Source organism: Takifugu rubripes, chromosome 14 (genome assembly GCF_901000725.2).
Source record: "Takifugu rubripes chromosome 14, fTakRub1.2, whole genome shotgun sequence".
Taxonomy (NCBI): Eukaryota; Metazoa; Chordata; class Actinopteri; order Tetraodontiformes; family Tetraodontidae; genus Takifugu; species Takifugu rubripes.
Window position 1 is genome coordinate 2,712,665 of NC_042298.1, and position 20,609 is coordinate 2,733,273.

General features: G+C 48.4%; 5 protein-coding genes across 8 annotated transcripts; 4 read left to right on the forward strand and 1 right to left on the reverse strand.

Annotated features, from left to right (window-relative positions):
• Positions 1-3,085, reverse strand: hmgn6 (high mobility group nucleosome binding domain 6). Its single transcript, XM_003970117.3, has 6 exons — positions 2,928-3,085; positions 1,951-1,980; positions 1,764-1,793; positions 1,205-1,252; positions 998-1,117; positions 1-900 (listed from the first exon to the last, which is right to left on the reverse strand). The coding sequence occupies exons 1-6, from the start codon at positions 2,940-2,942 to the stop codon at positions 853-855; spliced, it is 291 nt and encodes a 96-aa protein (XP_003970166.1). The 5' UTR covers positions 2,943-3,085; the 3' UTR covers positions 1-852.
• Positions 3,086-3,945: 860 nt separating this feature from the next.
• sh3bgrl (SH3 domain binding glutamate-rich protein like) lies at positions 3,946-11,198 on the forward strand. Of its 2 annotated transcripts, XM_003970118.3 has the most exons (4): positions 3,946-4,176; positions 7,929-8,114; positions 9,857-9,937; positions 10,324-11,198. In XM_003970118.3, exons 1-4 carry the CDS (start codon positions 4,132-4,134, stop codon positions 10,357-10,359), a joined length of 348 nt encoding a protein of 115 aa, XP_003970167.1. In that variant the 5' UTR covers positions 3,946-4,131; the 3' UTR covers positions 10,360-11,198. The 2 variants fall into 2 exon arrangements, with proteins under 2 accessions (XP_003970167.1, XP_011608724.1); XM_011610422.2 differs by lacking the exons at positions 3,946-4,176; positions 7,929-8,114 and adding an exon at positions 9,255-9,788 and having other exon boundaries at positions 10,324-10,430.
• Positions 10,566-13,104, forward strand: LOC105417315 (uncharacterized). The gene is made up of 2 exons (XM_011610423.2): positions 10,566-11,927; positions 12,121-13,104. The coding sequence occupies exons 1-2, from the start codon at positions 11,792-11,794 to the stop codon at positions 12,810-12,812; spliced, it is 828 nt and encodes a 275-aa protein (XP_011608725.1). The 5' UTR covers positions 10,566-11,791; the 3' UTR covers positions 12,813-13,104.
• Positions 13,105-14,187: 1,083 nt separating this feature from the next.
• On the forward strand, positions 14,188-17,831 carry LOC101079606 (sodium/hydrogen exchanger 2-like). 3 transcript variants are annotated; one of them, XM_011610435.2, is made up of 13 exons: positions 14,188-14,293; positions 14,495-14,717; positions 14,911-15,151; positions 15,214-15,464; positions 15,529-15,746; positions 15,820-16,016; positions 16,091-16,180; positions 16,408-16,478; positions 16,723-16,866; positions 16,991-17,087; positions 17,164-17,292; positions 17,396-17,459; positions 17,607-17,831. In XM_011610435.2, the coding sequence occupies exons 1-13, from the start codon at positions 14,221-14,223 to the stop codon at positions 17,759-17,761; spliced, it is 1,953 nt and encodes a 650-aa protein (XP_011608737.2). In that variant the 5' UTR covers positions 14,188-14,220; the 3' UTR covers positions 17,762-17,831. The 3 variants fall into 3 exon arrangements, 1 of the variants encoding a protein (XP_011608737.2); XR_003890744.1 differs by lacking the exons at positions 17,396-17,459; positions 17,607-17,831 and having other exon boundaries at positions 16,996-17,087; positions 17,164-17,288; XR_003890745.1 differs by lacking the exons at positions 17,396-17,459; positions 17,607-17,831 and having other exon boundaries at positions 16,996-17,087; positions 17,167-17,215.
• Positions 17,832-18,091: 260 nt separating this feature from the next.
• LOC105417316 (transmembrane protein 182-like) lies at positions 18,092-19,984 on the forward strand. Its single transcript, XM_011610424.2, has 5 exons — positions 18,092-18,420; positions 18,737-18,860; positions 18,944-19,042; positions 19,118-19,255; positions 19,483-19,984. The coding sequence occupies exons 1-5, from the start codon at positions 18,124-18,126 to the stop codon at positions 19,701-19,703; spliced, it is 879 nt and encodes a 292-aa protein (XP_011608726.2). The 5' UTR covers positions 18,092-18,123; the 3' UTR covers positions 19,704-19,984.
• The last annotated feature ends 625 nt before the right edge of the window (positions 19,985-20,609 follow it).

Sequence of the window (20,609 nt, forward strand, 5' to 3'; positions counted from 1 at the left end):
TTTCGAGGAAAATTCCCAGGACTTGTTTTTATTAAGAGAATTTCAGAACACAAGAGAGGGACCAGACACCTGCATTTGTCAGAGAAGGTTTCCAAATTCAATCCATTTAAAAAAAACACCTGTGTTTAGAAAAGCTGACAGGACAGCGTGGATGGAGCAGCTGTTTTACACGCAGGGTCGTCGGAGAGAGACAAGTCGGAGGCAATCGCTGTTCCCGGAATGTTTCACATGTTCATCTTCCTCTTTCTTATGTGGACAACACACTTCAACACGCTGTTAAAACACAATTTAAAATGGAAAAAAAAAAAAAAAAAAAGACACAGAAGCAAAAGGGGACTCACTGCACATTTAGAGGTCTAAAAGAATAACCCACATTAACATGGCTGAACCGTTAATAAAACATGGATAAAGGCTGTACAGGGGAAGGAGATCTAATCTGTGGAAGAAGAGGAGGCGGGGGCGGTGGCGAGGGTGGGCTGGGGGGGACAGGGGACAGGTATACACAACTCACAACAGAGCCAATCCGGCAGGGACGCACTTTCTACACCACACAAGCCTTCAACAATCATGAAATGCCATTTAAAAAAGATTTTAGTGTGTTCATCTTGCTTGCAGACACTTGATATGACCACTGCAAATCTGCAAGGTGCTCCATAATCAGCTTTGCTTTTTGTGCTAAAAATCTGTACGGATACTTATAAAATCATTGATAAAAATATTCCTCTGTTAACAATACACCTTGGAGGGAAACCATGTGAGAGACTTGAGGGGGCTGGTTGGTTGGCCGGGGGGGGTTCACGGGTGGGCGGGGCGGGGGGGACCGTAGAGGGCGAGGAAGCTTGGGCAGTGGTGCTACTCGGACTTGGCCTCCTCCTTGGCCTCTTCTGGGGCTGCCTCCACCTGGGACAGAGAGGACAGAGCAGGGTCAGACCGTCAGATGCCCCACCCAGGCTTAAACCCCGCCGTGTGGAGGGAAGGGGGGGGGGGGTTTCCTCACCTCGTTGGTCTTGGCCTCGCCGTTCTCAGAGTGGTTCTCCTCGTTTGCCTCTGCCTCGGCGTTCTCCTTTGCCTTCTTGGTCTTCTTGTCCTCCTTCTTATCGTTCACAGCCTTTTCTTTCTGCGGGGGGGACAGAACACCGTTGCCATCTGCTTCGTGGTGGAGAGCGGTCACACTCTGGATGGGGTGGGGGGGGGGGTCTCTTACCTTTGCTGCTTTCTTGGCCTTTGGTTCAGGCTTGGGCTGGGCCGGTTTCTATGACAACAACGGAAAAGAATCAAGCATCTACTGCACGTCCGCATCGCTGCGTAATAACAGGTCATTTTCCTGTTTGCCCCTAATTATAGGTATTATTGCAATGTTTAGCCCCGTTTAAAAGAGGGGCAATTTATTAGGACTGTTTTGTGTTCCTTTTATAAAATATTCCTTAATACAGACACTGGGAATGTATAATAGTTTAAAAATATTAGGTCAACTAATATTGCAAAAGCAGTTGTGTTTTTTTAAATGTGTATTGGCTTTTATTGGCATTATTTGCAGATTTTAAACATTTCTCCCTAGTTTATTGCTCCTTGATAGAGCTCACAGTAGCAACACTTGGTCTGAGTGTTTTAAAAGTGCAATAATTGTGTGGATATATTATGTTACACTTAAGATTTGTGCCCCTGCTCATCCTTTCTTTTATCCCGGCAAGTTGAGTATTTATTTTTGTCTGAATGTGCCGGTGTAAATGAGAAGTTTATGGGTTGTTTTTGTGGCTTCTTACCGCTGATAACCGGGCTGATCTCCTCTGAGGCTGAAACACAACAGGAACGGTTATCTTTTATCATCCTCATTGTATTCAGTACAAATTTATCACTTCTTTATTTTCCTACTCTTAATGACCCCCGGGACCGACTTTTTAATTCGTTAAAATGTAAATTTGACCATGTGGACGATGCCTCCCGTCTTACCTCCTCCTTGTCTCCTTCTGTTGTGTGTGACTGGGAAAGACAAGGAGAAATAAGTTAAAATACAGACAAATAACATTGTTTTTCCTTTAAACGTTGTTTTGAGTGCCGGGAAACATTTGCAAAAGACTTTGGAACATTATTCTCGATGAACACAAATTTGTGCAAAAGTCTTTTTAGTTTCATGTAAAAAGTTTAATTCATTGAAAACTGGGCTCATTTTCACGGATTCCAGCCCAGAAAAGGGGGGCCGGTTGATTATTTGCGGGCCGAGCAGCGAGAGTTCTGCAGTGCAGGCCACCGGAGCCATGTTTCCAGGGCCCGGGCCCACCTTTCCCCCTTCTCTCCCCCATCTCATTCTCCTGCTCAATACATGAAGCTCACATTTGAAAGTTGGCGCGGGAGTCTCTAAGAAGGGGGAGGGACCTGCTGCGAAGCGTGCGCGCCACCCGGCGGCAGGGCTACGCCATTACAGCCATTTGGGACTATGAACAAAGAGGAAAAATATGTAATTTTATCGAAACGCGACGGCGAATGTTTATTTTTGCAACCAAAATGCAAAGTAATGACATTCTGGCATTTTCTAGTGGCGTTTTTGGCCGGTTTGGTGGCGAAACGGCGATAAGTGAAGCGTTTGTTCTCGGTAGGTCGGCGACGAAGGTGGACAAGAGCTGCAAAGCATGGCTGCTGCTTGTGCTTTAACTGCATGGACACCGAGAGACTTCTGACTCTCCAAAGGACAGACGCTCTCGGAGGGAAACGCGATTTCTAAAACGAATCGGGGCAGGAAAATATTCGTTGTAACACGAAAAAATTGCACATTTTATCTAGAAAATAGGCAAAAATTACCAACGACGTATAACGGTCACAGACTGCGTTATAATTAAGTAATTTCTTAGAGGGATTCTTCACAATCGTTTGCATTGGACTAATAGCCGATAGCCCCTTCAAACTATTTTTGGTATTTAGAGAATACATACCTTTCTCTTGGGCATGTTGATTTCTTGGAGGTTTTCTTACAAATATAACTAAAAACTGTTTTTCTTAGTGGCTTTAGTGCATGTGAAGACGAGCGTCTCCCTTATGCTCGGCAGTGTAGTAAACACACTGGAACAGAGAGGCGAGTGGTTGAATGGGGGGAGGGGTGCGGCTAAAGGTATGATTGATAGGCTCTTGGCCAATCAGATGACGCCATTCGGGGCCGCAGAGCACTTGGAATTTTGGAGCCGGCGACGATCTGAGGTCTGTGCGAATGGCTTCTTGCAGGGGAGGAATCCTGCAAGAACGACGAGGGTTGCAATCGTGGACAGACCCCCTCGATCAGAGCGCGTTCGCTCGGAGGAGGGAAGGGGCCCGCGCCGGCCCGTGTGCACCGACACGGGGCCCGGCAACAGGCAACATGCCTCGGTGTGAAGCCACGCATCCTCGTTGGCTCGACTAAAAAAAGCCTCGGCTCACATCTGCAGCGGCCACCGTGAGGGGGGAAATCGCCTTAAATTCACTTGGCGTCTCAGTCCAATATGGCGCCCACTCCTCTCCGACACATTTTTTTTTTTGTTTGTCAGTCGGCTTACCTAAATTCATTTCAGGGGGGAAAGCCTTGCGTCGTATGCCCCAGACGCCTGCAGGGGGCCCACGAAGCACGGGTAATACTGTGGCTGCACAAGACGGAGCTCCGGCGGCTGCGCCGTCACACAAACGCCTTCAGTGGCGTGTTCAAAACCCACTGGAGAGGCCGTTATATCTTTATTCATCCCTCAATCCCCTCAACCATTCCCTTCCGCCACGGAAACACCTGCGACGACGCACATATGCATCGATGCAGGGACAGCAGGCTGACTTGTGGACAATGGAGTCTGTGCCGTAATTATCCGTTATTATAATATCGCTGTCCCGCCGCTCCCATAGGCCAGCTCCATCTTTGTGCGTGCCGTGCGTGAACGTGTCTCCAAGTACGTCGCTCGGCAGAGAGAGAGAGAGAGAGAGAGAGAGAATGGGTGGAGAGGAGGCAGAAGAGAGGCGGAGGATGAAGAGCGCAAAGCTCCATCCAGACACAGGCGCTTTTACGCACATCGTCTGCGCTGCCCGCGACGCACAGACGAGTCTGCTGACCCGGGGACCTTTCTCGCTCCTGTTTTCTCCCCACTGAAGGAATCCGACCGAAACTGCACCGCCGTTGTAATCATGGTGATTAAAGTGTACATAGCATCGTCGTCTGGATCCACGTCGGTAAGGATTGCTTTGTCTTCCCAGCGCGAGGTCTGATTCCACAGCATCCGTGCAGCAGAAACGCAGCTGAACTTTGACTGAACTCGGTCGGTGATGTTTAGTGTGTCAGTCCGGACGGGTCTGACTCAGCAGGCACGCTGCTCCGCTACAGGACCCGCGCGGAATGTCTGTTGATGGCTCTCTCTGGATCAGTTTGCAACTCTCCGTCACAGAGAAGGAGTCGGGGAGGAAGTTTGAGGTCGCGCTGCTTCCTAATGTAACCGTTGGGTTGTGGCTGCAGACAGAAGCAGCAGATTCAGAGAGCGAAGAGCACAGCAGCGTCCCCACAATGCTCTGCTCTCGCACCAGTTTAACTTGCTTCATGCTGCCCTCTGCACCGCTCCAGCTCCACCAGTTTGTTAGGGGGAGAGGAATGACGGTGATGCAACTCTCCAAGGCCCCAGCTGCAACCCTGGAACTCATACCCTCATTTTTTGGATCAGATGATAACGTTGGAATACTGCAGACCCTAAATGTTGACCTGCCCCCCACCCCACTGTAGATACCTTTGAGTTACTGCTGAAACGTTGTAAGAGCATTCACTTGATGCCTGCTCGGGCAACAGTGCTGATCTCTAGTCTCTGGCTGCCTGTGTTTTATGGATTGAGTGTGAGTTTGTTCCATCGCCCCTCAGTGAGCAGGCTGTTTTTCCAGGAGAGAGGCCAGGCTGGTTTCACGGAGATGATGCACGTTGTCCTTCCTTGCCCCCCGATGACATTTGCACAAGCTCAGCCTTCGTCTGCGACTCCCTCGCCGGGCTCCTGCAACCGTAAAGTGCACAAGGTCTCGGCCACAGGTGGACATTCATGCGGACGTTTTATGGCGGTCAGGAGAAAAGCAGCAGCCTTTTGTTAACTCCTGTAATACATCACAAGTGTCTGGTGACCCAGAGCTGGTTAGTTGTTTAGACCCAGAGGTTCCAATGCTCTCGGTTGGTGTCGTAGCAGAGTTTACGAAGGGGAAAAAAACAGTTCTGGCTGCAGCCCCCACCAACTCAACCTTCCTATTTCCAGCCTCTAATGAGGGCCAGAGTGGTCTGAGTCACCTGGAGGAATGGTGTTGTGTCCTCTGGTTTAAGCAGAAGAAGAGATGCACCGGTTTTCCATGTTAGGATGAAAGGAAGCTTTTTTTCTTAAAATGTCTTTAGCAGTTTGGTTAAATGGAGGAGTCATTGAAATGCCAAATGAGGATTTTTTTGTGGTGGTTGCACTCATGGAAACACACGGGCACGCGTACACACCTGCCCCCGGTCTATGAACGGCCCCATTATGTGCTGGTGCCACACTATTGTATGTAATTTCCTGGCTGCAGCCTCAGTTATAATCATAATAACTTGGGGACAAAGTCTCATGTGCTGTTTTGCTTGGCTTTTTGCCTTTTGTGTTAATCTTTAGGCAGCGAGAGGCGAGAGACGCCACAGTGGCGTGTTTTTGTGACAGGGTGGTAATGCCCACTGGGCTGAGGACTGGGCGGAGGCACCGACGAGACTCGATCTAACCACAACATAACCTCTATCCTTTATAAACACGCAGGGCTGGAGTTGATTTGTGTCGGTGTTAATCCACAATCTGGAGGTTCCTGCCCTCAGATCTCTGATGGAGGAGCTGAGGGATCGGCCCAGACCTCCTGAGATGAGACAGTTTCAGCCTCGCTCAGCTGATCCAATCATCTCGAACAACAGTCGGCGAGGCCTGTGCTGTGGATCAATGTGATCAATGTGTCTGACGCTGCCCTGTTTGGTGACTGGTCATGTTTGGGGTCAGTCTCAGTGCCCTTTACGCCCCCTTTCAAATGGTTTCTCTAAAATGAGCAGGGCCATGTTGCTGTAAGAGGAAACGGTGCAATCTTATCTTCAGGCTGTTGAATCATGTTTCTGAGCCTGTATCTGCTTGATAACTTCACATGATGTCTACAGCAGAGGTCATCTCTGTTGTCAGTCTGTCTCGACCAGGCATGTCAAAGTCAGTCCTCGAGGGCCACAATCCAGCCTGGTTTTCTATCCCACTGAATGCATCAGCCTGGTAGGACAGAAAACTGGGCTGGATTGTGGCCCTCGAGGACTGAGTTTAACATATGTGGTCTAGACCATACGGAGAGCACATGGAATCATTGTGGGAGGTGTCAGGAGTCAGAATTGACCCCTATTGCTCTTCCCAAAAGGTTGTAGGCCCCAGCGAGATTTGAACTTGTGGCCCCTGAGCTATGAAGCCTTCATTGCACAATGATGCAGTTTGCATGAATCCAGTGTGAACATTCATTTTTGACTAAAACAGCTTCCGAATTGGGGGAAGAAGTTGACTAATTTAGGCCGTCACAGGCTCCTGTAGGCAAACACAAGTCATTGTTTGTTGTTTGTGAAGGAGTGGAGCTGTTAGCCTGCAGGGCATGAAGACATTTGCATCGCTTATGGAAATCTGCCTGTTGAACGTCTGCAGGGGCCGGTACTGTGTGATCCTGATATATTTGTTCTGAGGGCAGGTTATCTTGTATTCCAAAGAGCCAACAAAGTCTTAATTTCTATTGTTTTCTTCTCCAGGATGTACACACCAAAGAGAAATGCAAGAGGCTGCAGCCGAGAAAGCTGGCCACTGTCACTGCAATTAGAGCTAGGGGCAGATGGCAGAGGAGCAGTTTGCCCCACAAATTAATTTCACTTGGCAACAGCACAATGCAGGAATGACCTCCATGCATATACAGACAGGGAAAATAGGCAATCTGTGTTTAACAGGTCACTTCATTGCCCTAGATGCGGTCTATTGTATTTTAAGGCAGGAGAAGCAGATTCAGGGGTGTAGCATGCTAATTTAAGTCAGAGATGACAGACAGAGGATCAGTGTAATGAGATAGAGCTAGTTTAAGCTCCTGGGCTTCTACTCCAGTGCTTTACTGGTTTCCACAGCAGGTAGGCGATGAGCTGGTTTTAGGACTTTGGCCTTGAGAGTGGAACTTCCTTTAAGTGATTTAGCACGTTACAGCGTTAATCTGCCAACATTATCGCCGCCCTCCTTTGCATATTCTACACCTAACAGATGGTTGTTCAACCCTCCACCTGTCTGCTGGGAGGAGCCTTCACGTAACTGGGTCTGGACGGACAATAAACTGATTAGTGCCCAGAACATATGCATTGTTTTTATCTAGAATTTGACCTATTTGATTTTAGGCGCATGCTTGTGTGTGTGTGTCTGTGTGTGTGCTGCTGAGGCAGCATGTGAGTGTGTCTCCTTGCAGCACGCCTTATTTGGCTTGTGCTTGACCAGTTACCTCCTCTTCGGTCCCAGAGAAGCTCTTGTTTCCGTCAGGCCTTGTAGGGCCATCCTCCCTCTTACGCACGCCTACTCAGATCTCATTGGACCGTGGTTTGTTGTCCTTAATCACACTTGTCTTTATAGATTGGGACAGAACAGGAACAACACACTCTAGCGTGCATTAGTGTCTGGACTTCCACTTCCTGTGCAGTTATCTGTATCTCCTGACATCAGGGGATGGTGGTTTTTGCTAGTGTGCAAGACAAAGTGTCACTAAATAAACAAGTGTTTATTAGTGATAGTTCTGACAGTGAGAACAAAGTGACTCCTGTGTGCAGATGGTCAACACGCTCAGCGTAATGATACGCAAAGTATTTATTGTGTCTCAGAAAAAATGTTTTTACCCCGATTGCTCATAAATGACGACGCATCTGACGGCTTCCCCTCATTTATCTCCACAACACGCAGATTAAAAAGCAGCAGCAGGATGTGATGGGCTTCCTGGCGGCCAATAAGATCGAATTTGAGGAGTGCGACATTGCCGCTAACGAGGCTAACAGGAAGTGGATGAGGGAGAACGTGCCGGAGGAGTCCAGGCCAGCCACGGGGAATCCTCTCCCACCGCAGATTTTCAATGAAAGCCAATATTGTGGGGTGAGAAACACGTGCACGCTTTGATTTATGATGGTGTTGTTGGTTCAATTACTGTGACAGACACGTGCATGCAGAGTCTGCATGAGGCTGGGCTGGGAGGGTTCCCGGTCTGGGTCCCAGTCACAGACAAAAAGAAGGAAAGTCAGCTGGTAGCAGGGTGTGGGCACTTCTGAGCCGCCCTTGTGCACCAAACCCCCAAAGGGCCGCTGTCTCCGACACCTCTCCCTCAGTGGGTGCATGTGCATGTGCACACTTAATATTGTATGTGCAAAAACTGTCATTTATCCTCTCGGGATTCTTCTTCTAAATCCGGCAACAACATGTTGAAAGCTGCATCTCTGCTGAGACCCGCCACTGTGTCATGCATGCCAGGTCTTTGGCCTAAATAGGCACTATTGTTCTGTTTCCCACAGCTTTATATGTGACCATATGTGACAGCAAGAATGTGGAACTGTCACACTCAGTCGTCACAAAGTTTAACGTGAAAATGACATGTTTGCTAGGAAGACTGCACATTTGGGGTAAAATACAGAGTAGATTATACGTTTCCACCCAGATTGCATTGTGCACGTCAGAGGACAATTTAGCTGTGGGTGTAGGCAACTGTGATAGTTTAATTTAAAATTTAGCTTAGCTTAAGCTAGCTTTAGCTTACCCCAGAGATTTCAGACAGGCGCTTGTTCTCTTTTAATCAGAAAGCCCTTAAGTGTCCCTGAGGTTTCCATATAGAGATAAAATGATATGTTTGCTGTGTCCTGTGTCTGCTCTTGATATGATATGTGTTCAGATTTGTAACTCGTGTCATTGTATGGAACCCAGCAGATGGTGAGTCCCAGTTTTCATCCCAGATTATATTGTGCTCCTTAAATCCAGCTCAGTCTCATTCTCAAAACCCATCACCCCAGATACATATCCAAATATGTCTCAAGCATCAAACATCTTGGTTTTGAATGTCATTTATTGTAAATCCCACTCAAACAAAGGCAGTTTTGACACTGACCAGCAGCATGTGCTCACGGTTGCGAACTGACCAGATGGGGGAAGATTCTGACCTCATTTTCAGCTGTTAGCTAACAGCACCGATGAACCCTGGTGGAACACGCAGACAGCAGGTGACACATCTGGGCCCATTCCGATAAATTATCCTAAAAACAAGAACGCGGGTGACTGAATTCATACACACCGGTTCAACTTTGACTAAGAAATGTTCTGGTGGCACAATATTCATGATAATATTCAAACCAATAAATGTATTGATTAATGATTTGACTGATTCTGTGCCAGCAATATTAGACAGCAGCTCTTTACTCTCATGGAAAAGGTGTCCAGGAGTCATCACAGCTCTAACTGATAATTGGATATAAAGCATTAGGGTGGGAGAACGGGCCAGTCCGCCACCAGAAGCAGAACCACATTCCCCAGCATGCAGCTGTTTGCGTGAGCGCTGGTATGTGTGTGGGAGAGACGGTGCAGAAAACAGAGCAGGAGCAAAGAGAGAAGAAGGAGAGGGACTGTAGGAAACGTGTTACTCTCAAAGGCAACACCCTCCCCTCCAGGATTATTCCTCCGATATATCTGTCCGTTCCTCACAAAGGCTGCTCTGTGTGGGGCTGCCGCTGTGATTGTTCCCCTTGGGCGCCGATCCGACGTCTGTTTCACATTATCATTCCTCAGGTTGGCGCTCAAATTGGGACGAGAACATCAAAATTCAGTTTTGGACAAACGTTCTCTGTGTTTCTCAGAACTATGAGGCCTTCTTCGATGCCAGAGAGGACAATGCTGTTTATGCTTTTCTAGGGCTGACGGCTCCCCCGGGCTCCAAGGTACACACACACCCTGCATGCGCACACACACACACACACACACACACACACACACACTCAGAACCCATCAGAACTTACTGTAACACTGGCTTTTGTGTTTCAACACATATTTACCTTTGCTGTGAGATTTCCCTACAGACAACACACGTTACATAATGGATCTGGCCCTAAAGGCCCGTTTCTGCCTCTCCTGTCCGACCGGAACGCTGGCGCCTCCCCTCTGCCGCAATAAAAAGTGCAGGGAGTTTTGCCAGTTCCCATAGAAACAGGGGGTTTCCTGTGCTCGGTGGCAGCTGATGCATAAACTGATATCCTCTATTTTAACACACACACACACGCACACTCCCAATTCTCCTCCTCTCACCTTTTCTGCGTCTCACGTCCAGGAGGCCGAGGCGCTGTTGAAGAAATCCCAGCAGTAGCAGCTCCACGCCGTTCCTCCCTGAGACCTCGGGGCGATCCTGGACCCTGACTGACCTGAGACCGATCTAGGGAAAAAAAAAGCAACATTTCATTCGTCTTATGTCATCAGCTGGTTTCCCTGTTTGTTTGTTCTTTTTTTTAAACGACGCGTTCAGCTGTGCCTTGTCCACTGCGGTGACGGGAGGTGCCGAAGTGGAGCATTGTGGGTATTTTTTGGCTTGAAGACATCTCAGTCATCCCATATGCGTGAACGCGTAGCTTTGTGCTTAAGGCTGCATCCTCGGCCGAGCACGCCGACGGGAGCTCCAACGCGAGCTCTTCGTGCGACCGACGCGACACAAAACCAAGTCGACTTTGTTTCCTGAAAAATGTTCCTCATTTACGTAACATATTCAAATAAGTCTTAACCTGCTCCATCCTGGAAATGTCCGTCGTCGTGTCATTGCCAAAACTGCAGCACCTTCTGTCAGCGTTGAATTTTAATCAGTCCTGCTCGTTGTGTCGTTTTTCTGTTGTCTCAATGCTGTTTTTTTAGGAATTGTTTTTCTACAAGAGGATTTAGGTTTGGTACAGATAAGAAATGCCAAAATGACATCTTTCTACACATGTTTTTGTTTAGAGGAGTGCGACTCTTTCAGTCCCCTGGAAAGATCCTGTTTCTTCTTCTGCTGGTAATCCCTGTCGTAGGTGATGTGTCCATATTCCCCCACCCCAAAAAAATAAAATTAAAAAAAGATTACCCTTGTGATTTGTGTGCCACAGATCCATTTGTAACCCCGATTCTTGCTATTAATACTATTGTTCCTGCTGTAACTAATAAAAAGAACAAAAATGGCAACAATGGGTCAGCCCTTCTTACCTTGCTTCTCTCATGGTGGGGTCACGGGGGGGCGGAGTCTATCTGCTGCCTTCCAGCAGGAGGCTGCTCACCGCCCAACATACACACGACCTTTTACCTTCACCTGAGCCATACTTCGAGTCACCTCGAAAAGCATACAGGAAACAGCAAACAGGAGATTCGAACCCAAAACCTTGCTGTTGCGAACCACTGCACCACTGCTGTCAACAATGATCAGTCCTGCCCATTAACTTAAGCTTCTGGGCAACAATAACTTCACTGGATGTGGGCAAACTCCAACTTTTACTGCAGCCGAGTACTTTTAATGACTGGGATCTGTTTCATACACTGCAAAATGCATCCATGCTTATATGTTTGGCACCAAACCTGTGTAAATAATGCTGTTTTCTTTTCCGTGTGATTTTTACAACAGCCTAATATAGGAAGTGTGCAGTGGGGGTGGAGGAGTTGCTGCCCAGTTGTGGAAGTGAAACAGACCAGAGTTAAATTTTACACTCACATTTGGTTGCTTTCGCTCTTAGAACGAGCCAGAGTTAAGCTGGGTTGAACTGAGGGCGAAAACAGGACAGTAAATGTTGGCCGAAGGGTTTCTCAGGATTCTCCTGTACAGGGAGGAGAGAAAGTTGGCCTCTGCTTCCAGGAGATCACAGAGCCACGCTAAAGATGCATGTAACTGCGACTTCTCCACGGCAGATTCATCTGACGCAGGTAGGGACTCGTGTAAGACGTTGCAATAACCTCATAATAGCAGTGAAGTGTTTAATCCTCCATCTACAACGTGCCCCTCTGGTCCTTGCAACTTCAATCATTTCCTGTTTAATAAAATGTGCTTCGTTTGTTAGATGTAATCTTGCTAGCAAGCTAAAGGCCTACGTGTCTAACAAGTGTATTTTGCGTGCAGGTCCCAGCCAAGAGTTTGGGGCCGCCCTGTTCCAGGGACCAAAGGTGGAGCCCCTGCAGCCCATAAATTCTGCAATCCCCGTGTGTCCGCCTGACCTCAGCCCAGATGCTAACTTTGCAAATATTTTTGAAAACTGTAGCCTGCTGGAGAAGTATCCAGACCTTCAGATGATTGGCTCAGAGCAGATGTCCCAGAACCCACAGACTGGCAACTCCAACCATGGTTTTGAGTCTTATATTAGAAGTCAGTCTGACTCCCCTCAGCTGCAGCCACAAGGTTCTCCTGTGTCACTGATACCAGACCAGGGATACCTGGCGATGGGAGCCAGTGTGAACATCAGCCCGGATCTGCCTGGACCAGAACCAGGACTGGAGCCTATGTCTAACTCCCTACTGAATGGGCTGCTGGACAAACAACTGGACGAGGTGTACATGCTGCTTCTGAATGACAACTTGGCCCGATGTAACTCCACCTTGGGCAACAGCCTCCTGCACGGCCTGGTGCCTCCACCACAGCCCAGCTGCCAGCAACAGGGGACAGACTCTCTGGCTCCTAGTCTGGAAGAACCACCTGGACAGGACAGTGCCAACAAAGTTAGTTATTTGAGCACCCATAACGTAGTTCCTTGTTCTTCTAACTTCAGCACTCCTGTGCTGAGAATTTCAGAGGCTGAAAACACTAATTTGAAGTAATTTCATCTCTAATCTTCCACTTGCATATCATTTATTATATAAGTTACATTTTCACCACGTTTTGGTTTTAATGTATGTTTTTTTTAACGCTATTGAAGTACAAATGTTATCATTCAACATTTTCCTCGTCTGTTCCGTCTCAGGGGTTGACTCAATCTTCTGCTCAAATGCACCATCTGCTGTCCGACTTTAGTATTACAGGGTCGTGAATTTGTCTGACAAAATAAACTGTTTCTGTTTCTGTCTCAAAGCCAAAGAGTTTGTAAAGCTTGTAATTAAACCGAATTCAAAAAGCAAAGTGTTGTCCATCTGGTAATTTAATTCACATTTCTTTAATTCATATTTATTTCATATTTTCTTTCTAGTGTTTCTGTATCTGAGGATACAGACTGAAGTGGAAAAGTAGATCTAAAATGCATCTTTTATATCACATCTGAGACATGATTTATACCTCTGATAAACGCAACAGTTTTTGATACTTGCATATTCTTATTTTACTATCATGCACAGAAAAAAAGAAAGTAAGAAATTTACACACTCATCATTTAGTGAATTTGATGTCTGAACTTAATTCTTTCTTTACACAACAGTAGTGAACAAACGCAAGCCAGGAGTGGCACGTAACTGCACCTGGGGAGCAAAAGGGAATGAGTGCCTGCACCACCCCTGACTTGGGATTTAAACTAACCACCCTCCAGATACAAGACCAAGGCCTTCCCACTGGACCATGTGCTGCCCGGCATAAAGCCTGTTCTAGTGTAAAAAGCTCCGGTCCAAATTCCCAGACGATACATCTGGGAAGCAGAGGGAATTTGGACTGGATTTAAAATCTGATTTTTGCAAATTACCTCTTCTAAGCAGTGAATTTTGCAATCACACAGGATTGCAAACACAACATAATCTGGTGTGTGTGTGTGTGTGTGTGTGTGTGTGTGTGTGTGTGTGAGAGAGAGAGAGAGAGAGAGAGAGAGAGAGAGAGAGAGAGAGTGGGAGAGAGTTCTGATCGTTGGATGCTAGCTCAGGGATTCTTTTGCGCATTAGTGAATGCATCAGTAGTGTTCAGGTCCTCTATGTGCATGTTCACTGTGTGTGTGTGTGTGTGTGTGTGTGTGTGTGTGTGTGTGTGTGTGTGTGTGTGTGTGTGTGTGTGTGCTGGCCCCTGATCTCTCTAACCCCTGTCTCATTCTCTGCCTGTCAGTCCCTCTCTTTGTCCTCCCACCATGGCTACAGGATGGTCGCCCTGTGGACTCCCTCTCTGCTCGCTGTCCTCCTCTCAGGGCCGGTGTGTGTGGCCCTCACCCAACCTGCTGGGCTTTCACAGCCCCACCAGTCACCACCCTTACCAGGCCTTAACAGCAGCGATGGGAGCCTTTCCGTGGATCTTCCCACAGCTTTGAGGATTTTCAGCATGGACTATCACCATGTGCAGGCTCCCTTTGAAATTGTGCTCTGGATCATGTTGGCCTCGCTGGCCAAATTGGGTAAGCACCACTACTGGTTAAACATGAAACATGCCAAAAGGGAAACAACGAACAATGTAGTTATAGAAGGAACTCTGGAGCTTGTTTCTATTTTCTCGATTGCGCCGTCCTACCACAGTTCCTTCTATTCCCCGTGTCTGCACGGGATGATATCAAAACCTCCAGAACGGCCTTTTCCTCATTTCTGACTTCACCCTTCAGGTTTCCACTGGTCTGGCCGAGTTCCGGCCGTGGTCCCAGAGAGCTGTCTCCTCATCATGGTGGGCCTTCTTGTGGGAGGGGTGATCTACGGCGTCCGTCACTCCGCCCCGCCGACTCTCAGTGCTGATGCCTTCTTCCTGTTTCTGCTCCCACCCATTGTCCTGGACGCAGGTTACTTCCTGCCAGGGAGGCTGTTCTTTGAAAACCTGGGCACCATCCTCTGGTTGGAACATCATAATCTACCTCATTCTCTATGTCAGACACAAACTGATTGTACCCACAAATACGCTCCATATATATCATGAAGGTGTATGAAAAGAGTGCTGGACAGCCAATAACAATGGATATTTAGGCTATAAACGTGCCTCCTGGGGGAGAACCATCATTCGTTTCTTATAAATGGTGTATGTTTCCAGGTACGCGGTGCTGGGCACCTTATGGAACGTGCTGGGTATCGGCCTGTCCCTCTACGGCGTGTGCCTGCTGGCCGGGAGCTCACTGGGAGACGTCACTCTGCTCCACTGCCTGCTGTTCGGGTCGCTGATAGCTGCCGTGGACCCCGTGGCCGTGCTCTCCGTCTTCCAGGAGATGCACGTCAACGAGCAGCTTCACATCTTGGTGTTCGGGGAGTCGCTGCTGAACGACGCCGTGACCGTGGTAAGAGGAGCGGCAGCCGCCGGCGTTTTTGAGGCGTCCGCTGACACGTCTTCTCCTCCCAGGCCTTATACAAACTCTTCGAGTCGTTCCTCCGTCTGCCGTCGGTGTCGGGCGCCGACGTGCTGCTGGGGGGCTGCAGGGTGGTTGTGGTGGGCCTCGGCGGTCTCTGCATAGGCCTCTTCTTCGGCCTACTGGCGGCCCTGACCTCACGGTTCGCCATCAGAGCCCAGGTCATCGCAGCGCTCTTTGTCTTCCTGTACTCCTACTTGTCCTACCTGACCTCAGAGATGCTTCATCTGTCTGGCATCATGGCGTGAGTCATTAATTGGAAACCACTTCATTTAGACATTTAATAATTGTTGCCTCCTTTATTGCAGCATCGTGACGTGCGCCGTGACCATGAAGCAGTATGTGGAGGCTAACGTGTCGGAACGCAGCAACACCAGCATCCAGTACTTCCTGAAGATGTGGAGCAGCGTGAGCGAGACCCTCATCTTCATCTTCCTGGGTGTTTCCACCATACAGGACGTGCACATGTGGAGCTGGACCTTCGTCTGCTCGACGCTGCTCCTCTGCCTCGTGTGGAGGGCCACAGGTAGCCACAGAGCCCCTATACGGTCCGTTTCTGGCGCCTCCTCAGTGACCAGACTGTTGACGCTCTCCTGAAGGTGTTCTGCTGCTGACTGCCGTGGTGAACAAGCTCAGGAGGAACGCCGTGACCTTTCGGGACCAGTTCATCATTGCCTACGGTGGTCTGAGAGGGGCAATCTGTTTCTCCTTAGTGTTCCTGATCGATGATTTCCCAAAGAAGAGACTCTTCATCACAACTACCATAGTGCTTATTCTATTTACTGTCTTTGTCCAGGTGTGCAAATGTACTGTTGCGCTCTCCTGTCTTCAGGAGGCATGTTTTCCTTTTCAGTGTGGCTCTCTCTGCAGGGGATGACTATTAAGCCTCTAGTAGAGCTGCTGGAGGTGAAGAGGAAGAAGAGGGCCCTGCCTACCGTCAGCGCGGAGATTCACGGCAGAGTGAGGAATGACACAGTTGTTACAGACACGCGCTGTGTTTGAACTATCACACGAGGATTTTACTGGTTACCAGTCCAGGATCCTCCTCTAACCAGCCACTGTTAAAATCACTCCACTAATTAGCTCACAAAAAATGAGCAAAGTTGAAGAAGTCATTGGAAAAAAATGTTGACTAATCAATATTATAAAAAGGAAGGGTAAAGTTTCGTATTTGCGTCACGGCTCAGGTCATCGATAACCTGGTGGCGGGGATTGAAGACGTGGTGGGCTACTGGGGGCAGCATTATTGGAAGGACAAGTGAGTTTTCCCATCGTTTCTTTAGCCTCAATTTCTGCTGCTTTCGCTCATAGTTTTGAATTTCCCTCAAAGCAGCAGTAGGGGGCAGCAAAGGACCCCAGCTTTAACGGTAACGGTAACATTTTTGGCTTCTGTAAATTTATTGATCCTCGTGTGTGTGTGTGTGTGTGTGTGTGTGTGTGTGTGTGTGTGTGTGTGTGTGTGTGTGTGTGTGTGTGTGTGTGTGTGTGTGTGTGTGTGTGAGGTTTGAGCACTTTAACAGGACATACCTTCGGCCGTTTCTGATCCGGAAGGATCGGCAGGGTGGCTCCAGCATCCTCAGAGTTTACCAGGAGTTGGAGAGAAGGGAGCAGAGGGGGGATGAGGAGGCCCCCCCACCACCACTACTGTGAGGAATCCCCTAAGTATAAGTCAAGCCCCCGCCAGGCTCAGAGGAACGACGCACTTTCATTGCAAATTCCAGTTTCAAATACACAATAATGACTAAAGTGGTATCAACACTTTGCACGTAGAGCAGAAGCCCGCATTCAAAGTCGTCCCCTCCTACCTGAGGAGATGGACAGCATCAGGCAGATTCTGTCCAGAAACCTCCAGAACTTCCACAACAAGGTAAACTGCACAGATGAAAGCTGTGGGCGGCCCTTGGGGGCTGCAGGCCGGATGAATCTGTGTGTTACCGATGCAGCAGACACCAGCCTACAGCAGACACTCTCTGCACCAGGAGGCTGCTGCGGGCAGGACGGGGGGGCCTCTTCACAGACACCACAGCCTCGGAGAAAGGAGCACTCGTGACACAAGCACACACTGGCCTCAGGTACAAAAGCAGTAACATTAGTTATTAAACCTGTCCTATAAGGTGTTTTTATAGTAAATGTTTTAAGGGTTGTGAGGGTTTAAATACCTTTGAACTGTCACAGGAGGAGTTTGGGCAGTTAAGTTCCTCACGCAGACTGAGATCAGGACTCAGCAGATCTCACACAGGTACAGAGACACGCAGCAGGAACACGTTTTCCAGAGGCCTCACAGGTCTGTGTGTCGGTTTTGCTCACTTCATTTCAACTTTTAGTGTCGCCTTTTTGGAGTTTGTGATGATTCTTTGGTTCCGGCTCATCCTCTCTCTCTTGCTAGTGTGCTCCATGAGTCTGAGGCCCGTCCACCAGGACCCAGAAGTCCCGTCTCAGGGAGGGCCGACAGAGTCTTCAGGCCGAGAGGACGAGCATGAGAGTGTGGGCAGGGCGCCAAGGAAACAAATCAACTTTTTTTTGGAAAATGAGAAACAGTAAAAAAAAAAATCTGTTTGTTCAGTTGTTTTCAACAACATTGACAAAATAATTAAATAATCCCAAATTTGGATTTTATGCTTCTGAATGTTGTCAGCTGTTGTGTCTAACCCCTGTGAAGGCCTTTATTCTCAAAACAGAGCTTTATTGTAAGTGTCACACCCAATTTAGAAATACCTTAGTAATACACACACACACACACACACACACACACACAAAGCAGTCACAGCCTGTTTACTGACATGCACAGGGCACTGATTGGTAATTTGACAGGGATGGGGGGGGGGGGTCCTAGAAATAACTCCTGCCCACCCCCCACGCCGCCTGACAGTTACTGAATCTACTTTTCCCCACCACTCCCTGGCATGCTGGGAGTGGTGGGGATTGTTTCATTGAGGCCGGGGGCTCGACAGTTACAGAGTGGGCACCAGACCACAGGACTGAGACGTGAGGAGGAAGAGGGGAGACAGGTTTTTTTAGACGGAGTCATGAGGGTAGGAGCGGCGGCCCTGGCCGGGGGGCTATTTGGGACAGTGGGGACTCTGTGTTTCTTCCTGGCCTTTGCTTCAGACTACTGGCTGGTGGCCAGTGACAACTGTGGACCTTACACATGGCCAACAAAAACAACACCGGCAGGAGACAGAGATGCCAATGGGACGGAGGTAGGACACACAGGACCCACTCCCACAAATCTAGAGAGGGAACAGAGGCGCCAACATATGTAGAGCACGATGGGATTTGGCAGAGGTGTACAAATTAGTACTCAAAGTTACACACGGTGAAACGTTAATCATGTGTTTACTTTCCTGTTGTCAAATTTCTGGACCTAATCTAGATGATCAAAGTGACCCCTGGTGCATCCAAAGTTCCCCTCAGACCCTCTTCCGTGACTCATAATCTGTGGTACCAGAGAGGTCCAGACAGGCTAAAATGTGGGACGTCCTCATTTGTCAAACGGTGTCATTCCCCCCCTTTTAGAGCCAGTCGTTTGAAGCTGTCCCCGGATCTCCTCCGTTCCTCACGCTGCACCATGAAGGCTTCTTCTGGAGATGTGTCTTTCATGTGGAGCCCACCGCCCATGCGGTCCTCGCCACGCTCTTTAGTACCCACAGGCCTTCAACTACAGACTTTATAAAAGAAGTTGTCTGGTGTTTCTCCTTCAATTTCTCCTTTCTTCTCCATTAGCAAACCAGCCAGAATCCAAGGTCTGTGTCCATGGTTACCTCTTTCCACTGCCCGTCACACTCGGACCTGTACCTCATCCCAGTTATGATGCCACAGCAGGTACTGAACCCCCCCAGACAGGTGGCAGACTTGGAAACAATGATGGGAGCAGGTCAAACGTCTTATTTCTCGCAGTGTTTCGGGGTTTCTGGACCTTGCTGATTATCTTGGGCCTCGCTGCAGCTCTGACTGGGGGCTTCGTGCTGGTCTGCGGGGTCCCCTTCATCAGCCGTAAGCTGTGCAGGCTGGGCGGCGCCCTCCTCATCGCCGCTGGTAAATTATTTGCGCAGTTCTCCTGCGTAGCGTCTGTGCATGTACACATGCCCGTGTTATAGAAACTGCATTCAGCTGTTCGCATCAGTCACAGCACAGCAGCAGATGTCGCTCTTCCGCACTGTTGCTATAGCAACAGCAGGTTTAAACACTGCTCGGCGGGCGGGAGCCGCATTCCTCTGGTGTTACTCACAGCCACTCTGCATCTGCGTCTGATTCCCCCCCAGCTTGCCTGTTCCTCCTGGTGCTGCTGCTGTTCGTGCTGTGGATGGAGGCGGTGGAAGTGAAGCGCTACATCCTGCAGGAGAGAGGAGAGGCCTGCCCCCACGCAGAGGTCACAGCGCTCTACGGCCTGTCCTTCATGGTGGCCGCCGCCGGGGTCCCTCTGCAGCTCATCTCAGGGCTGATTTTCCTGCTGGTGGGCCGTGCGTTTGGTGCCAGCAAGTAAACTGGATGTGTGTGTGTGTGTGTGGGGGGGGGGGTGACCTCAGATGTGGGTGTCAATGAAGGCTGGAGGTCTGCTGGGAAAACAACACAGACTGTGTGATAGTTTATTTATTTTCTTTTTTTTAAATCATGAATATTATTTTTAATAGGTCACTTAAAGTACAAAGATTTTGAATTCCTGACCTTCCCAGCATGCAGTGTTTCTTTTGTAAATTGTGAAGTGCACACAAACGTGTTACGCCCCCGACAATAGGGAGAAGTTATAATAAAAGGTCAAAAAATGACACAAACTAAAGAGTTTCTTTTTTGTGGATATTTTGTTCGGTGTTTTTTTTCTTTTATTGACAAAATGAAAAAGACATGAAGGGTCAAACTCGAACCAGCTCACACACCAGCTGACAGGCCAAAGAGTGCTTCAAAACATGGCAGAAACTAGAAAATACACAAAATCATCATCATATTCCTTCCCAGCAGAAAAAAACCCAGCCATTCCCCGCCAAGCAATCCAAGGTCGCTGCTCCGAACCGACAAATTATGAATTATAATTATAAATGATGAACATTCTTAATCGTGCCAAATGTATGTTTAAGATAACTCACATTCAAAAATATCCATGGAAACTATGTTGACACTGTATGAACACAATTACCCAAATACAACACTACTCCACTTGGTGCATAATTTTTTAATATTATGTACTGTTTTTATTACATACTGCTGAAGAAAATTTGCTTTTGAAGTCCATGAATATGAGTCATTTGTCCTACCGATCACAACAAGGCTGCAGCTGCTGCGTGAGGGCCGTGAAGTAGCTCTGTTAGATGTGAGGAGGGAAATGTGAGGCTGTGTTAAACACCAGCTGTGCTAAGTGAGGAGGGGTAGAACGAGAGAGGGATGGATATCTGTA

What these genes read in the sequence shown, in the direction of transcription:
- LOC105417316 (XM_011610424.2), top strand. Translation starts at nt 18,124, where the DNA reads ATGCTGGGAGTGGTGGGGATTGTTTCATTGAGGCCGGGGGCTCGACAG. An exon ending in GGTCCTCGCCACGCTCTTTA is followed by an intron (nt 18,861 to 18,943) that starts GTACCCACAGGC and finishes CTTCTCCATTAG; the next exon opens with CAAACCAGCCAGAATCCAAG. An exon ending in CAGTTATGATGCCACAGCAG is followed by an intron (nt 19,043 to 19,117) that starts GTACTGAACCCC and finishes TATTTCTCGCAG; the next exon opens with TGTTTCGGGGTTTCTGGACC.
- hmgn6 (XM_003970117.3), bottom strand. An exon ending in GATCAGCCCGGTTATCAGCG is followed by an intron (nt 1,253 to 1,763) that starts GTAAGAAGCCAC and finishes TTGTTGTCATAG; the next exon opens with AAACCGGCCCAGCCCAAGCC. An exon ending in GCGAGGCCAAGACCAACGAG is followed by an intron (nt 901 to 997) that starts GTGAGGAAACCC and finishes TCTCTGTCCCAG; the next exon opens with GTGGAGGCAGCCCCAGAAGA.
- LOC101079606 (XM_011610435.2), top strand. Translation starts at nt 14,221, where the DNA reads ATGGACTATCACCATGTGCAGGCTCCCTTTGAAATTGTGCTCTGGATC. An exon ending in AACCTGGGCACCATCCTCTG is followed by an intron (nt 14,718 to 14,910) that starts GTTGGAACATCA and finishes GTATGTTTCCAG; the next exon opens with GTACGCGGTGCTGGGCACCT. An exon ending in CAGCATTATTGGAAGGACAA is followed by an intron (nt 16,479 to 16,722) that starts GTGAGTTTTCCC and finishes TGTGTGTGTGAG; the next exon opens with GTTTGAGCACTTTAACAGGA.
- LOC105417315 (XM_011610423.2), top strand. Translation starts at nt 11,792, where the DNA reads ATGTTGGCCGAAGGGTTTCTCAGGATTCTCCTGTACAGGGAGGAGAGA. An exon ending in GGCAGATTCATCTGACGCAG is followed by an intron (nt 11,928 to 12,120) that starts GTAGGGACTCGT and finishes TTTTGCGTGCAG; the next exon opens with GTCCCAGCCAAGAGTTTGGG.
- sh3bgrl (XM_003970118.3), top strand. Translation starts at nt 4,132, where the DNA reads ATGGTGATTAAAGTGTACATAGCATCGTCGTCTGGATCCACGTCG. An exon ending in ATGAAAGCCAATATTGTGGG is followed by an intron (nt 8,115 to 9,856) that starts GTGAGAAACACG and finishes TGTGTTTCTCAG; the next exon opens with AACTATGAGGCCTTCTTCGA. An exon ending in CGGCTCCCCCGGGCTCCAAG is followed by an intron (nt 9,938 to 10,323) that starts GTACACACACAC and finishes TCTCACGTCCAG; the next exon opens with GAGGCCGAGGCGCTGTTGAA.